Genomic DNA, 21,785 nt, shown 5'->3' with positions numbered 1-21,785 from the left:
ATACATGAGTAGAAAAACAGCTCAATGAAAGTCAACATTATTTATGTTAATATTTGGGCATTGCCAATAGAATAAAACATGGACAAGTATATGCAATTCAGAAAATAATAAAAATTTTGAGGAAAATGGATGAAGCCTATTTGAAATGATAAGTTAATACATAATTTGACCAAATGTTATAGTTCAGAGAATGGTAGGGGGAATTATAATAACTTTTTGTTTGTATTTGGAGATTATCAATGTCAAAAGGAGAAAACCTGGTCCCTAGATTACTGAAAAGAGTACTGTTATAGTCAAATTAATTTTGTGTATAATGAAGGTTATAAAATTACGTACTAACTTCTCAGGAAAAAGCAGTTTTACTATTTCAGTTATCTAAGAACTAAAAAATGTCACTGCTATCTAAAACAAAATTTCAAATTATACTATTATATAAAGCTAAGGTAAAGATGGCATTTTTGAAAGTCAGATTGACAGGGGATCACTTAATACTCTTGAACATCTCTTTAGGTTTACCTATAAACGAAACCTGCTTGGAATTGAAAATTATCTTGACATTTTAAACATATATTTGCTCACATTTAACTTACAAAAGAAATAATGTTGACTTTTATTGAGCTGTTATTTTTTACCCTTTTATCATAAGTTTGAAGAAAATATTTTCTTCTTTGTATTCTCCAGGCCAAACACCTAAGAACAAATTACCTAGCAGGAAGCGCACTAGGCCCTCTCTTTATAGCTCTTTGAAGTAATTATAATTAGTCTCACTGTACTGAGTCAGCAACTAAAGCTCAACAGATATACTGGCTGTGTGCTGAATAACACAGTGCATTCATACAATAAACACAGAGCCGTAAAAAGTCGTGTAATTAGCATCTTCCTGGATGGAAGCTAAAGTGCTACATAATTCAAAGATGGGAAGTTGTGACCCAGGATTAGTCAGATCCAGCTTTGTGGATAAAGGGAGTCTCTAGGGCCTGTGTTTAAAGGAGTATAGTGTTTGGATTATTGGAAGTAAAGACCAAAATGTGTCTTGGTGGTGTAAATAGCATGAGTGAACATGAGAAAAGACAAACAAGCATATTTGTTAGGAAGTTTTCTGCTAGGCTCTTCATTTGGCAAGGAACAGTAACAGAAGAGTATCTTCTCTCTCTCAAGGCTGCTCAGCTTCTCTGTACACTTACTCTTCCATTGTTTTTTTGCAATCCACTTTTTAAAGCTTGTATACTTAGGCCCCAGCGTTAAGGACCTCTTACCTCAACAACAACTTTCCCTGTTTCTATCAGTTAAAATGTTTATATCAGAAAGAATCTGATTTGACTATAGAATCTTAAGAGACCATTAACACATAGATTTCTGGCCAACTATTGTCTCCTTGGGTCGTATCTGTTTCAGACAGCTTTGACCACAAGAATGGGATCCTGTGGCCCACTGTTGAGAGACAAGGATTCCCTCAACATCAGGAAGTCCTATCTGCTGAATTAGGTGGTCTGTGAAGAGGAAGCCTGAGTGAAGCACAGGGAAAGCATAATGAGTCATGGACATTCCTACTTCCTAGATGGGGGTGAAGGGTGGAACTTTTATGAAAACTGTCATCATTTAAAAATTACATCAAGGCAAAAGGTCTTTTTTCTTCCTGGTAACTTCATCAGTGAAGCTGCCTGTCTCCACAGTCTTTGTGTTTGCATTTACCTAGAACTCCTCTTACTACTATGAATTTAGTGAAGTGAGCACATGTATTTCTGTTTATCAGAAAAATAAAAAAAACTTAGAGTAATTGAGATTTAGATTGAATTATGGAGATAACAGTATGAAATGAAAAGAAATTTAGAGAAAATTGAATAGTGAGAATTATTAAATGATGAACTTTTATAAGACAAGGACTGTGATTTATCTTTATTTTCTAACAACTCAACCAGCATAGAGATTTGTAGTAAATGCTCAAAAATAGTTGTTAAATAAATAATAGACCAGCTATTTCAACAAAAGAGGCAAAAAAGGAATAAATCCTTAATGTATAACATTTTCTCTTGAAATTTTATGAGAATTCTCAACATTTACTTCTTTAACTATAGTAGCATTTATTTTTTTTTAAGGCAGAGTCTCACTCTGTTGCCCAGGATGGAGTGCAGTGGTGTAGATCTTGGCCCACTGCAACCTCCGCCTCCCGGGTTCAAGTGATTCTAGTAGCATTAATTTTTTAAAAAGTATTTCTTCTTCGACTAAAATTTATATGTAGCTTTGGATACTCATATCTGTTTCTCCTACTTTACTCCAGTACTACCACATGGTCTTTGTAGAAACTAAAATTTATAAGTAAAGATGAATCAGAAATGTGATAATTTGAAAATAATTAAAAGCATATAATGTCCTATATATTATAAAAACTATTCTAAATTTGTAACTAATATTGGATTCTAAGATGGCAGTTGTTTTCAGAAGCATTTTATATTTTCACTTAACATGTTTTATATTTTTTGGAGTACGAGAAAATGCCTAACTTTTAATATCGATATCCCTAATTATTAGCAAAATTAAGAATAAATATAACATTTTCCCACTGCATATCTTATTTTCTTAATTTGTTTGCTCATCTACACATATGGCCCCTGAAAAGCTACCCCATTTCTGGAATTTATATAGTACCATCTTCTAACACCTGGTACCCAGGTACTGTCACTTAGCACAATTTCTTTCTAGTAAGAATCTGTTTAACTCAGTGTTGACTAGGTTTCCGCTGTTGCTCCAGCCTACTAGAGTATAAACCCTTGAGGTAGAGTACTTGACCTAATTGACTTATTCATTATATCCCAAGCACCTAGCATGCTTCATGGTGTGGTAAATACTTCCTGAAAGGTTGAACATCAGATGTTTTCATAAATGCTTAAAAGTTTATATAATTATCACTTAGAGCATCTGGGTGAAATAACTTTGATGTATCTTTAATTGAGTATACAGAATAAAAGACTAGTATTTAGGTGGCATACCAGGTGCCCAGCCAAATTAAATACCCCATATTTCTTTGTCACAGACTAAAAGGTTAAGAGTATATGCTGGTGAGCCCTAGAGGAATTCTTAGAATTTTGTACAGCTGCTCTCATCCATGGATTGTGTACACAAAGCCTGGATTCTCCTAGTATAGTAATAGTAGTATGTGCATGTATATGTGTATATAAATTTATTTATATGTATATAAATAGTAATTTATATATGTATATAGTAGTAGTCATTCTAATATAGCAGCTGGTATGATTAGGGATTGTAAAATTCTTCTGTGCTTCCCTATAGAAACCATACATTACTGGAAATACAAATAGATATGTGTTTTTCAAATATCTCTGAAAGTAACCCAGAATATTTCACTTTTTATGATTTTACTATGTGGATTTCATTACTTTGAATGGGTTATGACCCAAAGTTTTAAAAATATTGCTGTAACTGGAACTAAAGAGTTCAGTCAACAGTGACTTAAAATTTTAGGATTGGTAGCCAGCGTTTCCTGTATATTATTTATGTTTGCTTTGCCTACCTAGTAATAGGCCCTTCTGGAATTCTGATATAAGCTGTAGTATAAAAGGGCAGTGGAATACCTAGGCTTTAGTTTCTTTATAAACTCTTGAAGACCCTCCGTGTACAGAGAGTGTCATCAGCATCAGTGGAAAGGCAAAGGGAAACCCATGCACACATATCCTGTTTCTGCTTTTTTTCTATGATACCAACTTTTTTTTTCTATTAAATTCTTTTTAACTAAATACATTGAGCATTTATAGCAGATATATGTTTATTGCCTCTTCTGCCAATAATAACTGGGCCTACAATATTGCAAATAGAACAAAACTCTTTCGATTTGTGCTAGGGATATTTCAGTAGAAACATTTGAGAAGTAATGAAAGATGAGAGTTATTTCAGGTTATCTTCAGAGTGAATAGTTTAAGCTTTTGAGCGAATACTTTATAAATAAGCTAAACTCCACCTCAATCTCCCACTGATTTTAATGAAATTTTAACATTTTAGTAATAATCAAACCCTGTGAAGAAAACATGGTAGCATGATATTAGTTTAAGTTTCTTCATAGAGCTAACTGCTGATTTGTATCTAATACTGCACATCAATCTTTCTCAAGAAAACTTTAATAAGGCAGTATCTGCCCTAAAGCTGCCAACTCATGTTTTAACAGTTTTAATAGTCTACTTACTCAATATGAAAAAGGCTTTCTCACTAAGTGAGAAGATTTCAGTGTCTGGGGGAAGAATATTATCATTTAGATTGACACTGTATAATAAAACTTTCTATAATGATGTGATAACTGTTGAGCACTTAAAATATGGCTAGTGTGATTTTTAAATTTTATTTGATTTTAATTAATTTAAATGTAATTTTCTGCATGTGTTAATGGCTGCCCTATTAGATAGTGCACTTTTAGATACTACTGCTGATACATTGATTTTGGGTTCATCACAGTTGCTTGCTGTATAGTTGAATGCTGTCCTTAAAAATTGGAATGAAATGTAATGAGTGGACCAGATTTTGTGTCTAGCTGAAGGTATAACCACACAAAAGAACTGTTTAAGGGTCTTTTAAATATTTTAATTTGACTAGTTAACTGTATTTTAAGGATCAAAAGAACTGTGTTTTCAGTAATTTTATTATTGTGTTAGTGTTGGTATTGTTATTCTCAGGCTATTAGTTGTGTATTATGTCAGAAATCAAATGAGTTAATTCTTTTTTTATTTGAGAAGGAAATAAATAATGGTGCTGTCATTGATGAGAGCAACTGTACAAAATTTTCCTTTTTTTTTTTTGAGATGGAGTTTTGCTCGTTACCTAGGCTGGAGTGCTATGGCGCGATCTTGGCTCACCGCAACCTCCACCTCCTGGGTTCAAGCAGTTCTCCTGTCTCAGCATCCTGAGTAGCTGGGACTACAGGCGTGCGCCACCATGCCCAGCTAATTTTTGTATTTTTAGTAGAGATGGGGATTCAGCATGTTGACCAGGAAGGTCTCGATCTCTTGACCTTGTGATCCACCCACCTTGACCTCCCAAACAAAATTCTAAAAATTCCTCTAGGGCTCAGCAGCATATACTCTTAATCTTCTAGTCTGTAACAAAGAAATATGGGATACTTAATTTGGCTGGGCACCTGGGATGCCACCTAAATACTGGTCTTTTATTCTGTCACCCTGGCTGGAGTGCAGTGGGCAATCTTGGCTTACTGCAACCTCTGCCTCCCAGGTTCAAGCAATTCTCCTGCCTCAGCCTCCCAGGTAGCTGGGATTACAGGCACCTGCCACCACACCTGGCTAATTTTTGTATTTTTAGTAGAGACGGGGGTTCACCATCTTGGGCCAGGATGATCTTGAACTCCTGACCTAGTGATCCACCCACCTCTGCCTCCCAAAGTGCCGGGATTACAGGCCTAAGCCACCAAGCCTTGCCATGAGTTAATTCTGTACTGTCAAGAACTGAGGTTTTTGGCACATTAACTGGGATTTTTGGCATGTTAAAAGCAGGGACTACAAATGTAAAAATAGATAATAAAAATCCTGTTGTTCTGAGTTTGAAGTGAAAGTGTTGAAATGACTCCGTCATTAAAGTATAAAATACAATTATTTTTAATCAATTATTTTCTTTGAATTTTAATATCTGTGATCATTTTGAAACAGATTTGATAAAATACTAGCTCCAGTATCAGGATTTTATAACTTAATAGTTATAGTGTTGCTGTTTTTCGTGTCATATTTTTGTTTTAAAACATCATGCATTAATTTAAGACAAATAATGAAGACACATTTTCATTTATTCAACAAATATTTAATAAGCAACTGTTTTGGGCAAAGTATTCCTCTAAGACTCTGGGAAATGTAAGATACTAAAAACATGATTTCTATTCCCATAAGCTTACTAATTCTAAGGCAAATTTATGCAAGTTCATAGTTGTAATACAGGATAAAATATGGTATGTGCAGTGAAAGAGACAGTGATAAAATACTGGTAAAATATTATGGATTTAGAATTTTAACTTCTTCAAATTGTCAGTAGTCTACAGTGCTAAGGGTTTGGGATCTCTGACTTTCGGCTTTTGACTAGGTAATTTTTGGGTGTCTTTTTCATGGGTGTCATTCATGGTGTCACTTTGACCTGGGGTTTAAAGAATAGGGAGGATTTGATATGCAGTGATGGGGCAAGGGATGAAGAACATGTTAAGGAGAGCAATGCAATTGAAATTAAGGATTTGGGAAAGTATGGTGCAAGAACCAGGTGATGGAGACTGATTAAGTTTGATGGGAAATACAGAGGAAGTAAGTTTTGAGAACTAAGCAAGTCTATAAAGTCAAGCCTAAGGAATTTGGGTTTAATTTTGTTGTTAATATGAATGGGAGAATAGATATATGCTATCACAATGAATTGGCTTATAGAGTAAGAGGAATCAATTAGATGACTGTTCAGGTAAGAGAAATAAAATGAAGAATTATGATACTAATAATGACCATCTTCAGCAACAGCTGACTATAATAGTTATTAATAGGAGAATTTTGACTTCTATTATGGCCTACGAGAAGTTTTAAAGTAATATGATTGGCTGGGCGCCGTGGCTCATGCCTATAATCCCAGCACTTTGGGAGGCTAAGGCGGGTGGATCACCAGGTAAGGAGTTTGAGACCAGCCTGGCCAACATGGTGAAACCCCATCTCTACTAAAAATACAAAAATTAGCCAGACATGGTCATGGGCACCTGTAATCCCAGCTACTCAGGAGGCTGAGGCAGGAGAATGGCTTGAACGCAGGAGGCAGACATTGCAGTGAGCTAAGATCATGCCGCTCGCTGCACTCCAGCCTGGGCAACAGATCAAGACTCCATCTAAAAATAATAATAATATGATTGCTAAAAATTTGAATTTCAGTTTAGAGCTCTAAACTGGCATAACCTTTGACAGAAGAGTTTTGATACTCACCAATTATAGAGTTAATTTTCTCCCAAACAATAGTATTATATGCCTGCTTTCTAGCAGATAGGCACATGTTAAACTAGCAATCATTAGTTTAGAAAAAACTAAACATCAGAAATGCACATTACTTACATTTGGAATGTTTGAAATTATGTTTTAAATCTATAAGCAATTTGGTTGTTGCATATTTTCCAAGCCTTGTTATTGATATCAACAGCCAATTAAAGGAGGGAGGACATACATTAGTGAGTGTTGATAGGACTAGAATAAATTTTTGTGAACCTGCTTTAAAACTTTTGTTTTGAGGTTAATATGACCCTCAGACCTATTAAACAGGTAAAATTTACATAAACTTAATAGTAGCCATAAACCAGACTCTTGCAAACTTTTGGTTTTTTGCAGCTCTTTATAACAGATTCTGGAAAAGCTATTTTAGGGGGAAGTTTTCATGCATTCTAGACAAGACCCGTAATGTCAGAAAGCATGGTGCATTTTGTTGTCAGTCTTGCCCTCATTAATGGAGACGTGAGAAAAATGGAAGCTGACCATTTTTAGGGGTGCATGCTAGAGCTCCAGAGGTTTGCAGTGTGCTAGCCAAAGCACAGTATGTGTTAAATGTTAATTTCTTTGTGTGTCTCTTTATGGTGTCTATGACATGGGTTATCGATATCACCTTTAAAATCTTCAAGTTACTGGCCTGGGCAACACAGGGAGATCCCGTCTCTACAGAAAATTTGAAGAAAAAAAAAAAAAAAAAGCCAGGTGTTCTGGCACTAGCCTATGGTCCTAGCTCAGGAGGCTGAGGTGGGAGGACTGCTTGAGCGCGGAAGGTCGAGTCTGCAGTCAGTGAGCTTTGATTACACCACTGCATTCCAGGCTGGGAGACAGAGTGAGATCTTGTCTCCAAAAAAATAAACCCACAAAAACCCTAACTTCAAGGTTTACTTTTGATATTATTAATCTGGAAAGAAGTAACATGAAATGTTCATATGAAACCATAATACTAAGATTTGGCTTAGGTTAGATGGGTCACACCCATGCTAGTATACTTCTGAGAGGCTGGGCAGATTCTATTGCTGTTTTGGACTTCTCATTATAAAATTTTGTTTAAAATAATTGAACCAATATCTAAACCTTGGATTGAAAAATGTAACGAAGGGAGATTTGACTGTCCTGTGTGTGTCATCTATGTATTTCATATCTGTTTAATGTATGGTTTCTCAAGAATTATCGTAAGTAAATTTAGTATTTATAAAAAGAATTAAATCATGGATTTTGCTACATATTCCTTTAGACACTAGCATTTATTAAATTTTGTCATAAATTTGGGGAAAAATAACGTTATTAAAAGTTAGTTTTTGACACTGACAAAAAAGAAAGGTGAAAACCAGTATAATGTAATTCCAAGTTTCAGCTTACTTTCAGAACATAAATTGATGAAAACTGTGTCCATAGTTGAAAATTGTTCATTTTGTTCATTTCTGTCTAGATTTCTTTTCCTGCCTTTTTGAGACAGGGTCTCGCTCTCACCCTGGCTAGAGTGCAGTGGTATAGTCAAACCTCACTGCCACCTAAAACTCCTGGCTCAAACAATCCTCCCTAATAGTTTAGCCTCCCAAATAGCTACCGCTACAGACAGGTGCCTGTAATCCATACTGGCTGGCTAATTTTTTTTTTTTTTTTAATTTAGTAGGGATGGGTTCTTCTAATTTGCCTAGGCTCAAACACCTGGCCTCAAGTGATCCTTCTGCCTTGACCTCCCAAAGTGCTGGGATTATAGGCATGAGCCATCACACCTGGCATTGCAGTCTAGATTTCAATTTCTTTTTGGGTTTATCCGGTTTTGGGTTTGCTTATCTTCTTGAATCTTTAGGTTTTGATGTCTTTAACCAAAAATAGGAAGTTTTTAGTCACTGCCTCTTCAAGTAATTTTTCAACTCTACACCATTTTTCCTCCCTTAAGATTCTGTTGATATGAATCTCAGACATTTTGTTATTGTCTCAAAGGTCTCTGGGTCAGTTTTAATTGTTTTTCAGTGCTTATTCTGTTGTTCAGACTGGATAATTGCTATTGATCTATCTTTGAGTTCATTGGCTCTTTTTTTCTGTCATCTTCATTTTGCTATTGAGTCCATCCAGTGACTTTTTAATTCAGATTAGTACATTTTTCAATTCTAAAATTTCTGTAAGGTTTCTTTATATCTTTTGTTTCATTGCTGTTTTTCCATTTCTATCAAATTTGTTCTTGACAACTTGAATAATCAGCAACTTGTTGGTGTAACATATTGGGCATCAAGAAATACCTATCCATGGATAGTATTCTGTCTCTTCATTATAAGGGGAAAAGTATAGATGAGAGGAAATTGACTCTATGAGTCAATCTAGAATCTTGCCTTCTGGTTAATGAATAGGCCAGTCATGCTAATAGGTTGGCTCTCAAAATATATGTGGCTTTTTAGTGAAAAATTATTTCTTTTTAGTGTCATTGAAATTTCGTAACTCTACGTTAATGGTACCTGGAAAGGAAGCTCCAGAGTTTGTGACTATTTCACCGCTTTTAGACCATCCTGGACAAATGATTATGAATCAACTTCCTAAAGTATCATCAAGGATAGATTTTACCTCTGTAAAATAGCTCATTTCATTGTTGATCACTTTGTGATCAATAATTTTTCTGTGTCAAATATAAATTTTAAGGTTAGTTCCTCCCCCCTAAAAAATAGAAAATGAGTGTGTTTCATTTTTGTTTAATATTTTCTAATGTGGATAATTGAAATAAACTGAAAAGTATAAAAAAAATAAGAAGTATAAAAACAAATTAAAGTCATTTATAACTTCACCATTCTGAGAACCATTGTTAACATTTTGGTGTATTTCTTTTTTCGTTGTTGTTCTTTTTTACTTTCAAATTTTGTGGGTACATGGTGTATATTATGGGGTACATGAAATATTTTGATACAGGCATACAATGCATTATAATCACATCAGGATAAATGGGATATGCATCACCTCAAGTGTTTATCCTTTCTTTGTGTTAAAAACAATACAATTCCTGGCAGGTGTGGTGGCTCATTCCTGTAATCCCAGCGCTTTGGGAGGTCCAGGTGGGTGGATCACTTGAGGTCAGGAGCTCAAGACCAGCCTGGCTAACATGGTGAAATTCCGTCTCTATTAAAAACACAAAAATTAGCCAGGTGTGGCAGCAGGCATCTGTAGTCCCACTACTTGGGAGGCTGAGGCAGAAGAATCGCTGGAACCCGGGAGGTGGAGGTTGCCTGAGCCGAGATTTACGCTGCTGTACTCCAGCCTGAGTGGCAGAGCGAGACTCCATCTCAAAAAAAAAAAAAAAAAAAAAATCCAATTCTTTGGGTTAAAAAATCAGTTGGGCCATGGCCTGTAATCCTCATCTTTTTGTGATGAATTTCTGTGTGTCCTTTGAGCTCTTGTATTTTAATGTCTAGATCTCTATTGAGGCCAAGGATGTTTTTCTCAATTATTTTTTCAAATAAGTTTTCCAAACGTAGATTTTTCTTCTTTCTCTGGAACACTAATTATTATTCTTAAATTTGGTCATTTAATGTAATCCCAGACTTCTTGGAGGCTTTGTTCGTTTTCTTAAATTCTTTTTTTTTTTTTTAATCTTTGATTGGGTTAATTTGAAAGTCTGCAAGCTCTGAAGTTCTTTCTTCTGCTTGTTTGATTCTCTTGTTGAAACTTGGAAAGGGAATAGTGAATAGATAGTAAAATAAATCAGTTAAAACCTCCCCAAGTAGGTGATTGACGCACATGTCAGCGTCTAGGTGTTTGGGATGGAGAACTAGGAATATACCCACTATGAGGTAATAAGATTTAATTTGAAGATACCTTGTACAGTGGTTTGAAATTGGAAATTAAAGACCAGGACAGTGAAACCACCTCCTACTTGAAGGTGAGGACTCAGTCTCTGATGTCACAGTGAATAGATTAGATAGACATATTATTAAGAACTGGAATGAGACCAATATTTATTAGACCAATGGTTTGCCACCTTTTTTAAAAAGCCATGGGACCCTTCCTTTAAACAAAATCTCACATAGAATCACCATGTACAAAACATACACAAGAAGATCCTTGACACAAGCAATTGGTATATGTGCCAGAGCTAGAGCCTCTATTTCAAGGTTATTGGGAGTAGGTTCCCCACTTACTAAGACTTAAATGTACCCTAGGACTCTGGAACATTTCGAAAGGTAATTTCTAGCAATAACAGATCTTTAGAAATTTTTCTCTTTTTGTTGACTTAACTGTCATTAATACAATCACATGGTAAAACATTCAAGTACAAAAAATATATGGTGGAAAATAATTCTTCCACTGTAGAATCCAATTTCCCCATCCCTTCACCTAGAAGTAAATACGGTTACCAATTTCTTATATATTTTTCTAGAAATATTCTTGAGCATACAGGAATATCAATATATCCCCCTCTTATCTTTCTTTATCACAAATGAGATCTTGCTATTTATAGTCTCCCCCACCTTGCTCTTTACATTTAACATATTAGATAGTATAGGTCTACCTCATTCTTTTTAATACCTGTATAGTAATCTAGTAAAGATTTTTAAAATTTAATTTAACAATTCTTTATTGATGGAAATATGTTTTTAATAGTCTTTTGCAATTATGGTCATGTAATAAATATCCTTTATGTTTACCTTTACCAGTATGTTTGAGTATATTTCTAGACTTTTGAGTAGGAAAGTGGTAATAATAAGAAAACAAACGTAATGTGAGGGTGACCAGCACCAAAAAAAAAAAAAGAAAAGAAAAACCCACAGTTTTTGCATGGCATTCACAACCTCTCATCCTCACTTTGTTCTTTAAGAGGTGTATTGTTTCTGTTATGTGGTTCTGCATCTTTCCTATTAAAGGTGACTTTTAATTTTAGTTAATTAGACATGCTTCCTGGGCTTCTGAGTATACATGGATATTTTATATAGAGTAACATGATTTCTGTTTAATTCTCTGCTGTAGTTTTTCAGTCTCATGCATTGGTCTTAGTTGCTTTCCAGAACTATCTTAGATATTCTAATTAAAATTTTAATTGTGTTTCTTAGTTAAGCAAAGTTTTAGGCCTTTGCTTGTTCTTTGGAGCCCCTTAGATTTGTAGATGAAAGGATTAGCTAACCATACACTGTCCCTCTTTTTATCTTTCTAACCTTTATTTCCTTGTTAGACATTTCTAAGTCTAGTTAGTATTTAAATTCACAGACTATAACTACAGTTTAGTTGATCCATAGATATTAAATCTGACTTAAATCTTATTCTTTTATATCTTTTTCATATGTCTTAGGATGATGTCTTCCCCACAGATAGCTCATTGCAAAGGAATACTTAATCCTTTGGATGGAAAGGGATACTCTGAATATATTATTTACTGAGCAATATGAAAACCTCTGCTTTTATGCTTGGATAATTTCTCACCATCAGGTCTCTTGAGGTAAAAGTACGACAAGAGCAAATCTTTAAAAAGATTTAACAGAAATCTATAATTTAACATGATACATATTTGGAGATAGAATCAAGACCAATGAAAAGAATGATAAGGAAAAAATTGAATTAACTTGTTAAATATTTTAATGCAGTATTAATTTTGTGTTTTTTGTTGGTTCGGGAGGTCAGTTGTTTTTAACCACCAAGTTTATAAAATTCAAAGTAGAAACTTGAGAGCTAGTTTAATTCGATCTCGTAATTTTTTAGGTAAGGAAACTAGTATTTAGGGGAGTCTGAAACTTGCTCAATATCACAGGTTAACACACAGAACACTTATGTTTGAGGATATAATAAATCGTTTGTATATAATGGCAGTTAAAATGTGTCAAGTGACAAAGCAACTCATTTTACATATTCACATTTTAAATCACTACATACCATACTTAATTCCTCAAAATTCTATTCCTGAAAATGTAGTTAAATAAAAATTTTATGAATGGAATCTTTTTCCTATGAACATACTATTTTCAAAGAATAATTTTGTCTGCTATCTAATAAGGTATTTCGGCCACATCCTCTATTTCTAATGTCCTTTAACAAAAAGTTTTTCATTTGTTGCCTGGTTTTTGTTTGTGTTTCACTATTTAATATCTTGAAGTTTTATGTGTTCAAATGTTCAGTTGCCTGGAAGTTATCTAAACAAATAGTTATATATAAACCTTTCTCAGAATTTTTAGAAAATATTGAACTTGTATGATAAAACTCTACTCTTAGTGGTTCTAATAAGCCAAAAGAAGTAGCGTAGTGAATACCTCCTGATATTCTTCCTGATTATCGTATTTCTCTGAGGATACATTATAAAGGAAAAAGTAAAGACTCACTGAATTTGCTGTGGTTTGAACTTCCACAGAGAACTTTTGCTATTGTTAGTACAAATAAAATCATTTTTTTAAAAAAATGCTTTCAGGAAAAATATGTCTGTTTTTATTTGTAATTTCTGCATCTTTAATCTACAACTATTCTTATTTTTTATTACTCTGCTTTTCTTGACTGAATGTGACTGTACTTTTAATACTAAAGTATCAGCACACCTGAAACACAGGGAACTGATCATGTTTACATATCTTAGGCAACGTGTCTTGGTCTCCCTGTTAGCACCTGTTCAGGTTTATACCTGCCAGCTGTCAGTGTTCATGAACTCTATGATTACACAAACCAGGAATATTTGAGATACATAAATTTGAAAAATATTTTCATTAACAACTGATCATTGAATCCATTTATAGTACATAAAATCATGCAGGGAAGAAGTGTGGTCTGTCATTTTCATAAATTCTGATTTTTATTTGCTCTCATAACTGTTATAGATAAATGTCATTTTAGTAAAATACAGCAAATTTATGTTACCCAGTATGAGTAAGCATTGTGATGTTTGTTAATTGCATGTGATACATTATCAGTGCTTAAAAATTTGGATAAAATGTAAAATACTAGACTCTTAGAGGGATGCTGACACAAAAGATATGTTGAGTATAATTTTATCACTTATTATAGTAGCTTTGGGTCATCAAAATCAGCTTGATTCATCTTATTATTATAATTATATAGAATTCCTATTTAAAGTTTTGGCTAGTTGAATTTCAAATAATAACCTTTTTGATACTTTAGATCAGAGTTTTTCATTCACAGCAATACTAACAGTTTGGTTTGGATAATTCTGTAGGGAAAAGACTGTCCTTCTTGTGCATTTTAGGCTATTTAGCAGCATCCCTGGCCTCTCTCTCTCCTCAGTGCCATTAGCACTCTTCTAGTTGTGACAACCAAAAATGTCACCTAGATGTTCCCTGGTAGGGGAGTTGGTGTGTCACAAAACCAAAATCACTGCTTTAGGTTACAGGAAAGATCTAAAATGAATCAAATCATTTGTAGTCCTTCATCTTCTGCACATTTTTCTCCCATGGTTCACAACATTTTTTTTCACTGTAGTGTTTTGTGTTAATTTGTAGTTGTAGTTATCTTTACTCTTCTTACTAGTTAACTTTCTTTGTGGTTTTTTGTTTTTGTTTTTGTTTTGAGATGGAGTCTTACTCCGTTGCCCAGGCTGGAGTGCAGTGGTGTGGCCTAGGCTGACTGCAACTTCCACCTCCTGGGTTCCAGCAATTCTCCTGCCTCAGCCTCCCAAGTAGCTGGTATTACAGGCACCCACCCACTACCACGTCATGCTAACTTTTGTATATTTTGTAGAGACAGGGTTTCACCATGTTGGCCAGGCTGATCTCAAACTCCTGAACTCAAGCGATCCGTCCACCTCGGCCTTCTGACTTCAAACTACACTACAAGGATCCAGTCACCAAAACAGGATGGTACTGGTACCATAACAGATATATAGATCAGTGGAACAGAACAGAGGCCTCAGAAATAACATCACACATCTACAACCATCTGATCTTTGACAGACCTGACAACAACAAGCAATGGGGAGAGGATTCCATATTTAATAAATAGTGTTGGAAAACTGGTTAGCCATATGCAGAAAGCTAAAACTGGACTCCTTCCTTATACTGTATATAAAAATTCACTCAAGTTGGATTAAAGACTTAAATAAGACCTAAAACCACAAGAAAGCCTAGAAGAAAACCAAAGCAATACCATTCAGGACATAGGAATGGGCAAAGACTTCATGACCAAAATACCAAAAGCAATGGCAACAAAAGCCAAAATTGACAAATGGGATCTCATTAAACTTAAGAGATTCTGCACAGCAAAAGAAACTATCATCAGAGTGAATAGGCAGCCTACAGAGTGGGAGAAAAGTTTTGCAATCTGTCTATCTGACAAAGGGCTAATATCAAGAATCTACAAAGAATCTAAACATATTTACAAGAAAAAAACAACCCCATCAAAAAGTTGGCAAAGGATATGAACAGACACTTCTCAAAAGAAGACATTTATGCGCCAAAAAGCAAATGAAAAAAGGCTCATCATCACTGGTCATTAGAGAAATGCAGATCAAAACCACGATGAGATACCATCTGATGCCACTTAGAATGGTGATCATTAAAAAGTCAGGAAACAACAGATGCTGAAGAGGATGTGGAAAAATAGGAATGATTTTACACTGTTCAGAGTGTAAATTAGTTCAACCACTGTGGAAGACAGTGTGGCAATTCCTCAAGGATCTAGAACCAGAAATACCATTTGATGCAGCAATCCCATTACTGAATATATATCCAAAGGATTAAAAATCATTCTACTATAAAGATACATGCAGACATATGTTTATTGCAGCACTATTCACAATAGCAAAGACTTGGAACCAATCCAAATGCCTATGAGTGATAGACTGGATAAAGATAAGGTGACACATATATACCATATAATACTATGCAGCTATAAAAAAGGCTGAGTTCATGTTCTTGGCAGGGACATAGATGAAGCTGGAAACCATCATTCTCAGCAAACTAACACAAAAACAGTAAGCCAAACACTGCATGCTCTCACAAGTGGGAGTTGAACAGTGAGAACACATGGACATAGGAAGGGGAACATCACACTTTGGGGCCTATTGGGGGATGGGAGGTAGGGGAGGGATAGCATTAGGAGAAATACCTAATGTAGAGGACGGGTTGATGGGTGCAGCAAACCACCGTGGCACGTGTATACCTATGTAACAAACCTGCACGTTCTGCAGATGTACCCCAGAACTTAAAGTATAATAATAATAATAAAAAAAGGAATCTCAAAAAAAAGCTGAAGAAAGGAGTTTCTGCAGATTCTTACATTCTGTGCTTGAATTATAAAGAATAATTCACATAACATATTTTGTCAATGTAAAATAAATGTATTAATTTTTCATCTTTATTTGTATTGTAGATGAAAAATCAGCTTATTTGAAAAATTTTGAGATGACATACCTTGTCATTGGTATCTATACAATTATTAGACATTAAATTCTTGACACAATCTATCTGGCTAAAAAATATAATGCCATGGTAAGAATATACATAATCTATAAATGGTATAACTCTTATTCACTTTAACATGAATAATCTAGAATACCTTAAGGTTTCTTTTATTGCCACGTAAACGGATGGGTAATTATATACATAGATGTTTACTTATTAAAAACAATAGCTGGCCGGGAGCGGCGCGGTGGCTCAAGCCTGTAATCCTAGCACTTTGGGAGGCCGAGGCGGGTGGATCACGAGGTCAAGAGATCGAGACCATCCTGGTCAACATGGTGAAACCCCGTCTCTACTAAAAATACAAAAAATTAGCTGGGCATGGTGGCGCGTGCCTGTAATCCCAGCTACTCAGGAGGCTGAGGCAGGAGAATTGCCTGAACCCAGGAGGCGGAGGTTGCGGTGAGCCGAGATCGCGCCATTGCACTCCAGCCTGGGTAACATGAGTGAAACTCCGTCTCACCATCAACAAAAAAAAAAAAAACAATAGCTAACAAATATTGAATGCTAGGTACTCTGCCCTTTACATGCATTATCTCATTTAATCCTCCCAACTACATCTTCTTCAAATAACTCATGAGGAAATTGAGAACTGAGAGAAATTACATACTTTTTACAAGATTATAACTAAAACCTTCAGACATAGTGTTTGAACCCAGATAATGTTTATTATCAAATATCTCACTGACATAATGTAGTCTGTTCTTCATTCCTTCAAGGTTTAGTTTTTATGCTCTTTAACTCCAATGCGTGTAATTTTTTTTTTTTTAGTGCTTACTGTTTGTAAGACTTTGTGTTTTTTGTTTTTTTTTACTTTTTATTTTGAAATAATTTTAGAATTAAAAATAAAAAACAGAGCAACCTTCTTCTCTGAACAGTTTTTACAATATGTTAAGCCAATGATTGTTTTGTGGATTTTTCACAATTATACAATTTCACAATTACAAAGGCATTGCCTTCTCACCTTTTAACTATCAAGTTGATGGCCAGGATTTCTTGTGCTTTAGCAGAGAATTATGGCAAATAAAACTGAAAGAAAAATATTTAACTTAAAAAAGAAAATTCGAAGAGCTAATCCTTATAAATTAAGGTATAAGACAATATTCTAGTGTAGCAAAGGCTAGAGTGGATTTGTTAAATTTCTATAAAATGGAAAAAAAGGATATGTATAAGATAAACTTCGAGCAGTTCACCCAATTTTTGGTTTTTAGAACTAAGAAATGCCTATTAAAAACAAGAACTACTTAAGGCCAGTATGAGAGAATTAGTACTTTACATATGAGGAGACTACATAGCCACCTAAGAAATCTTAGGCTAAAAATAAATATCTAGTATCAAAATAGTTGAAATAAAATAATACATGAATATATAAAATAATAAAATACATGAATATATAATAAGAGATTCTAAGGAAAATGGTTACATAAGCATATGTTTTTAAGAAGTTAAGCTCCTTCTTACTTAAATGAGATTAAAAAAAACAAAAATAGAAGAAAAAAAATTACACCTTTACTGAAACTAAAAAAGGCCCCAGCCTTATACTACTAGCTTTAGTTTTACTCTCATTGCCAGGTTTAAATTTTATTTTTAAGCAGTGCTGTAGCAAACAAAGTTGTATATATTACTTTACCTAATGATACTTTATTTCTGTGTGTGTGTGTATGTGTGCACGCATTTGTACATCTGCATTTATTTGTTTAAATAAATATTAAGATTAAATCTTCAGGGAAAGTAATATCCAGTAAGCTGTATGTGTGCAAAAGAAGCAGTTTTGCCTTCTGGATATTTCTTTTACTTTCTGGATTTTCCTTACTTTAGTCCTGAATCAGGTTTTATCAACAATAAGAAATACCTACACTTCATCGCATGCTATCTTAAAAAAAAGATAATGACTATTTTATGTTGAGCTCTTATATGCCAAGTACTCAGCTAAAGTGCATATCTAATTATGTCACCAAATTATTTCTGCTGTGGAGTACAAAGGCAATTTTTTTAAACACCTTCCATTATATATTTCAGTAGCAAATAGAATTCTTGAAGACAATGAGGGCACCAGCTATAAAGAAAATATAACCTTTTCCTAAACTCTCTTCTAGGTAAAGAATCCATTTTTTTTGTATTTAGTGAAATTAGACTTGGTAAAAATAGTTTGTAAGGGCCTTACCATCAGACAGCCACATGTCTCAGAGTTCATTACTTACTGTTGCTGACCCAGAACCTACCTTTTAAACATTTCTTGCGTGCAACCATCAGCAGTAACTATGCCTTTCCCATAATGAATTCTGATAAAGAGAAATACAAATTCTGTTAAGAATATGGACAGACTCATCATAGCAGTACTGCCATCTGCGGAAGTGATTTACAGCAATACTAGAATATGAAGAGAATTTTTGAACTCTATATGATTGGAAAGCTTGTAGAAATGGTCTTACTAATGATGTTATATGTCGATTTGAGATTACCTTCCCCATATGTATCTATCTTATGAGAAAAATTGTCTACATACTTTATGGATTCAGTCAACAATTAGGCAAACACTAGCCTTGCAGTATTTTAATTAGTTCATATTTTAAAATAAAATCCAACTTTCTTAGTAAATATACAGTTATTCTGTGAGTTGCCTGTAGAATCCCATACAGAAATCTTTCTGTAGATTATTTAAATGGTGAGAGTTTTCATGTGGCTGATCATAAATTCACTTGTAGGTAAGCAGTATTTTTTTTCTTATTGTAGATTGTATTCTCTTTAAAGCATCTGTGAATTTAATGACTTTCTTGCTTGATTGTGGGATCAGTGCATGCATAGAGTATTAAAATGAATATAAAATTCCCATTATATTCCAGATTATTAATATCAGCATCAGCTATTGCAATAAAACCAATGCAAGACTGTACCTACAAAGCCAAACAAATTAATAAAGATGATTAGAAGTGCTTTTATCTTTTTTTTTTTTTGAGGCAGAGTTTTGCTCTTGTCACCCAGGCTGGAGTACAGTGGCGTGATCTTGACTCACTGTAATCTTCGCCTCCCAGGTTCAAGCAATTCTACTGCCTCAGCCTCCCAAGTAGCTGGGATTACAGGCGGCTGCCACCACGCCCAGCTAATTTTTGTATTTTTGTTAGAGATAGGGTTTTACCATGTTGGCCAGGCTGGTCTCAAAGTCCTGACCTCAGGTGATCTGCCTGCCTCAGCCTCTCAAAGTGTTGAGATTACAGGTGTGAGCCACCACTCCCGGCCTGTTTTTGTCATTTTAAATGGGTCACATACTAAGGCTATTTTGAAATCATGATTTAAATTTGCCTTCAGTAAAACTCTGAAATGTATTTGCCTTTTTTGAGGGGCAGAGGGGGTGTTCACTGTACTGGGGATTCCCAGGCTGGATTCTGGGACACCAAAGACCTACAAGTCTATTGCTATCTGGATTTAGAAGATAAAGATGCAGTCCATTCAAATATGGTGGTATTTTTTTTGTTTTTCATTAAGGTAACATAGGAATTATGCTGCAAGTGAATAGATGATGAGATTTGGAATGAGTAAGATGAATATAACATGTTAATTTATGGTTGTGGCAACACAGACTTGTGTGAAATTACTATATTCAAACCACTATTAACTTTTGGGGAATAAGAAAACTCAAGAGAAGTTGGTATACTTAAACTTATCCCATAAATTGGTATTTTAAATTATATCGTTTTTATCTACTCCATATTTTATCTTTTCAAAGAACATATATTTCTAAATTTATTTTATACTTTTAAAAGTATGCAAAAATGTTTAAATATGTTGAATTCTTTTGAAAAAACTTTTATTGGATGCTGAAAATTAACATTTTCTCTTCTCATAGATATGGAGTCTGGAGAGCGGTTACCATCCTCCGTAGCCTCCTCTACTACACCACCTTCATCTTCGACACCTTCTGTGGCTTCAGTAGTTTCAAAAGGTGGCCTTTCCGCTGGAGTTGCTTCACTTAGCTCTACAATCAACCCATGTGGTAAATACCCTTTATTAACTCAATTTTAAAATGCCATTCTTTTAATAATTTGCATAGTATTTTACTGTGCTCTGAATGAAATGTTCTCATGACTTGCATTGATTTGTTGGAAAAAGGCTAGGTTAAACACCTAGTCTTTTTGCTTTTTCTGGATTTTACACTGGGATAGTACTGGGTAGTCCATGCTTGTTAGGAATTGTCTTTGAGAGTTGAATCTTGATATCTTAATATGTTTTATCATTTTAATTAATAAATTAGTAAAGTCTTTTAAAACAATAGGCCCATGAAGGAATGAAATACAAGGAAGTCGTTGGTAGACACTGTCCTAGATTTGCTTCCAGTATTTGAAATGACCTTTGTAAACTCCAGCTCCTCCAGTTCACAGATGTATACTAAGGCAGATCATTTACTTGATGGAAAATATTTTTAAAGTTTAGAGCATAACAAGTTTTTCTTAAACAGGAATAAAATTTATATTTGCCTAAAAGGAGAGTTTTATTTCAGAAGTGAAAATATCCTCAATTTTGATTAATTATGTAGAAGATATCGTCACCTCCCAAAATCACTCTTGGCTCTTTTACACAGTTTTGATAGAATACATCCCTTTTATTAAATACCTAAAATTAATTAATTCATTTATTTATTGATAGGAAGAATTTTAACTTTATTCCTTATAGATCATTTCATGTTTATAAAAAGTAACCTAAACAATATTTTACTTATTAATAATTAAATTTGAAACTTTTTCATAAATATAATGAATAAATATGTAATATTTGCTTACAAAATATCCTAGCAAATTGTCAAATAAATTTTTTCAATTTTTTTTGTTTTTCCAATCAATGGAATCACAAGAAGGATGTCATTTTGTCATTATATCATCATTGAACCATTTTCTAATATATTCTTAGGGATTACAAAATAACTAAAATAGCACTATATATTTTTTTTAATTAATATAATTTCTGCTTCACCCTGTGTACAGTCTTCATCAAGTAATTAACAAGTTTGTTCACATTTCCTTTATATGTAAAACGATGGCTAGACTGTAAAGTGTCCAAGCCTCTGATGATATACTGTGCTCAAAAATAACAATGCTATGATTATGATTGACTTTTTCCTTAGGTAACTTTATGTAAATGATTGAACACAGTTGTACTTGTGTAATTATATTTTCCTGTTTTTTTTTGTTTTTTTTTTTTTTGAGACAGAGTTTCACTCTTGTTACGCAGGCTGGCAGTGCAGTGGCGCGATCTAGGCTCACCGCAACCTCCGCCTCCCGGGTTCAGGCAATTCTCCTGCCTCAGCCTCCTGAGTAGCTGGGATTACAGGCACGTGCCACCATGCCCAGCTAATGTTTTGTATTTTTAGTAGAGACGGGGTTTCACCATGTTGACCAGGATGGTCTCGATC

General features: G+C 34.3%; 1 protein-coding gene across 26 annotated transcripts in view; it reads left to right on the top strand.

Annotated features, from left to right (window-relative positions):
* BAZ2B (bromodomain adjacent to zinc finger domain 2B) overlaps window positions 1-21,785 on the top strand; it is a 432,513-nt gene that overhangs the window by 229,843 nt on the left and 180,885 nt on the right. For all 26 annotated transcript variants that reach the window (XR_004271241.1, XR_004271240.1, XM_032286284.1 and 23 more), the window contains one exon: window positions 20,226-20,372. Coding sequence is in view for 24 of the 26 variants with exons in the window: in XM_032286284.1 (XP_032142175.1) it covers window positions 20,228-20,372 (145 nt within the window). In the remaining 2 variants the exon portion in view is untranslated. The remainder of the gene's footprint in view (window positions 1-20,225; window positions 20,373-21,785) is intronic.

This window comes from Sapajus apella, unplaced genomic scaffold (assembly GCF_009761245.1).
Source record: "Sapajus apella isolate SASKATOON/1434 unplaced genomic scaffold, GSC_monkey_1.0 scaffold18, whole genome shotgun sequence".
In the NCBI taxonomy this organism is placed as follows: domain Eukaryota; kingdom Metazoa; phylum Chordata; class Mammalia; order Primates; family Cebidae; genus Sapajus; species Sapajus apella.
The sequence above is the reverse complement of the archived record's forward strand: the minus strand, read 5'-3'. Positions and strand labels throughout refer to the sequence as shown.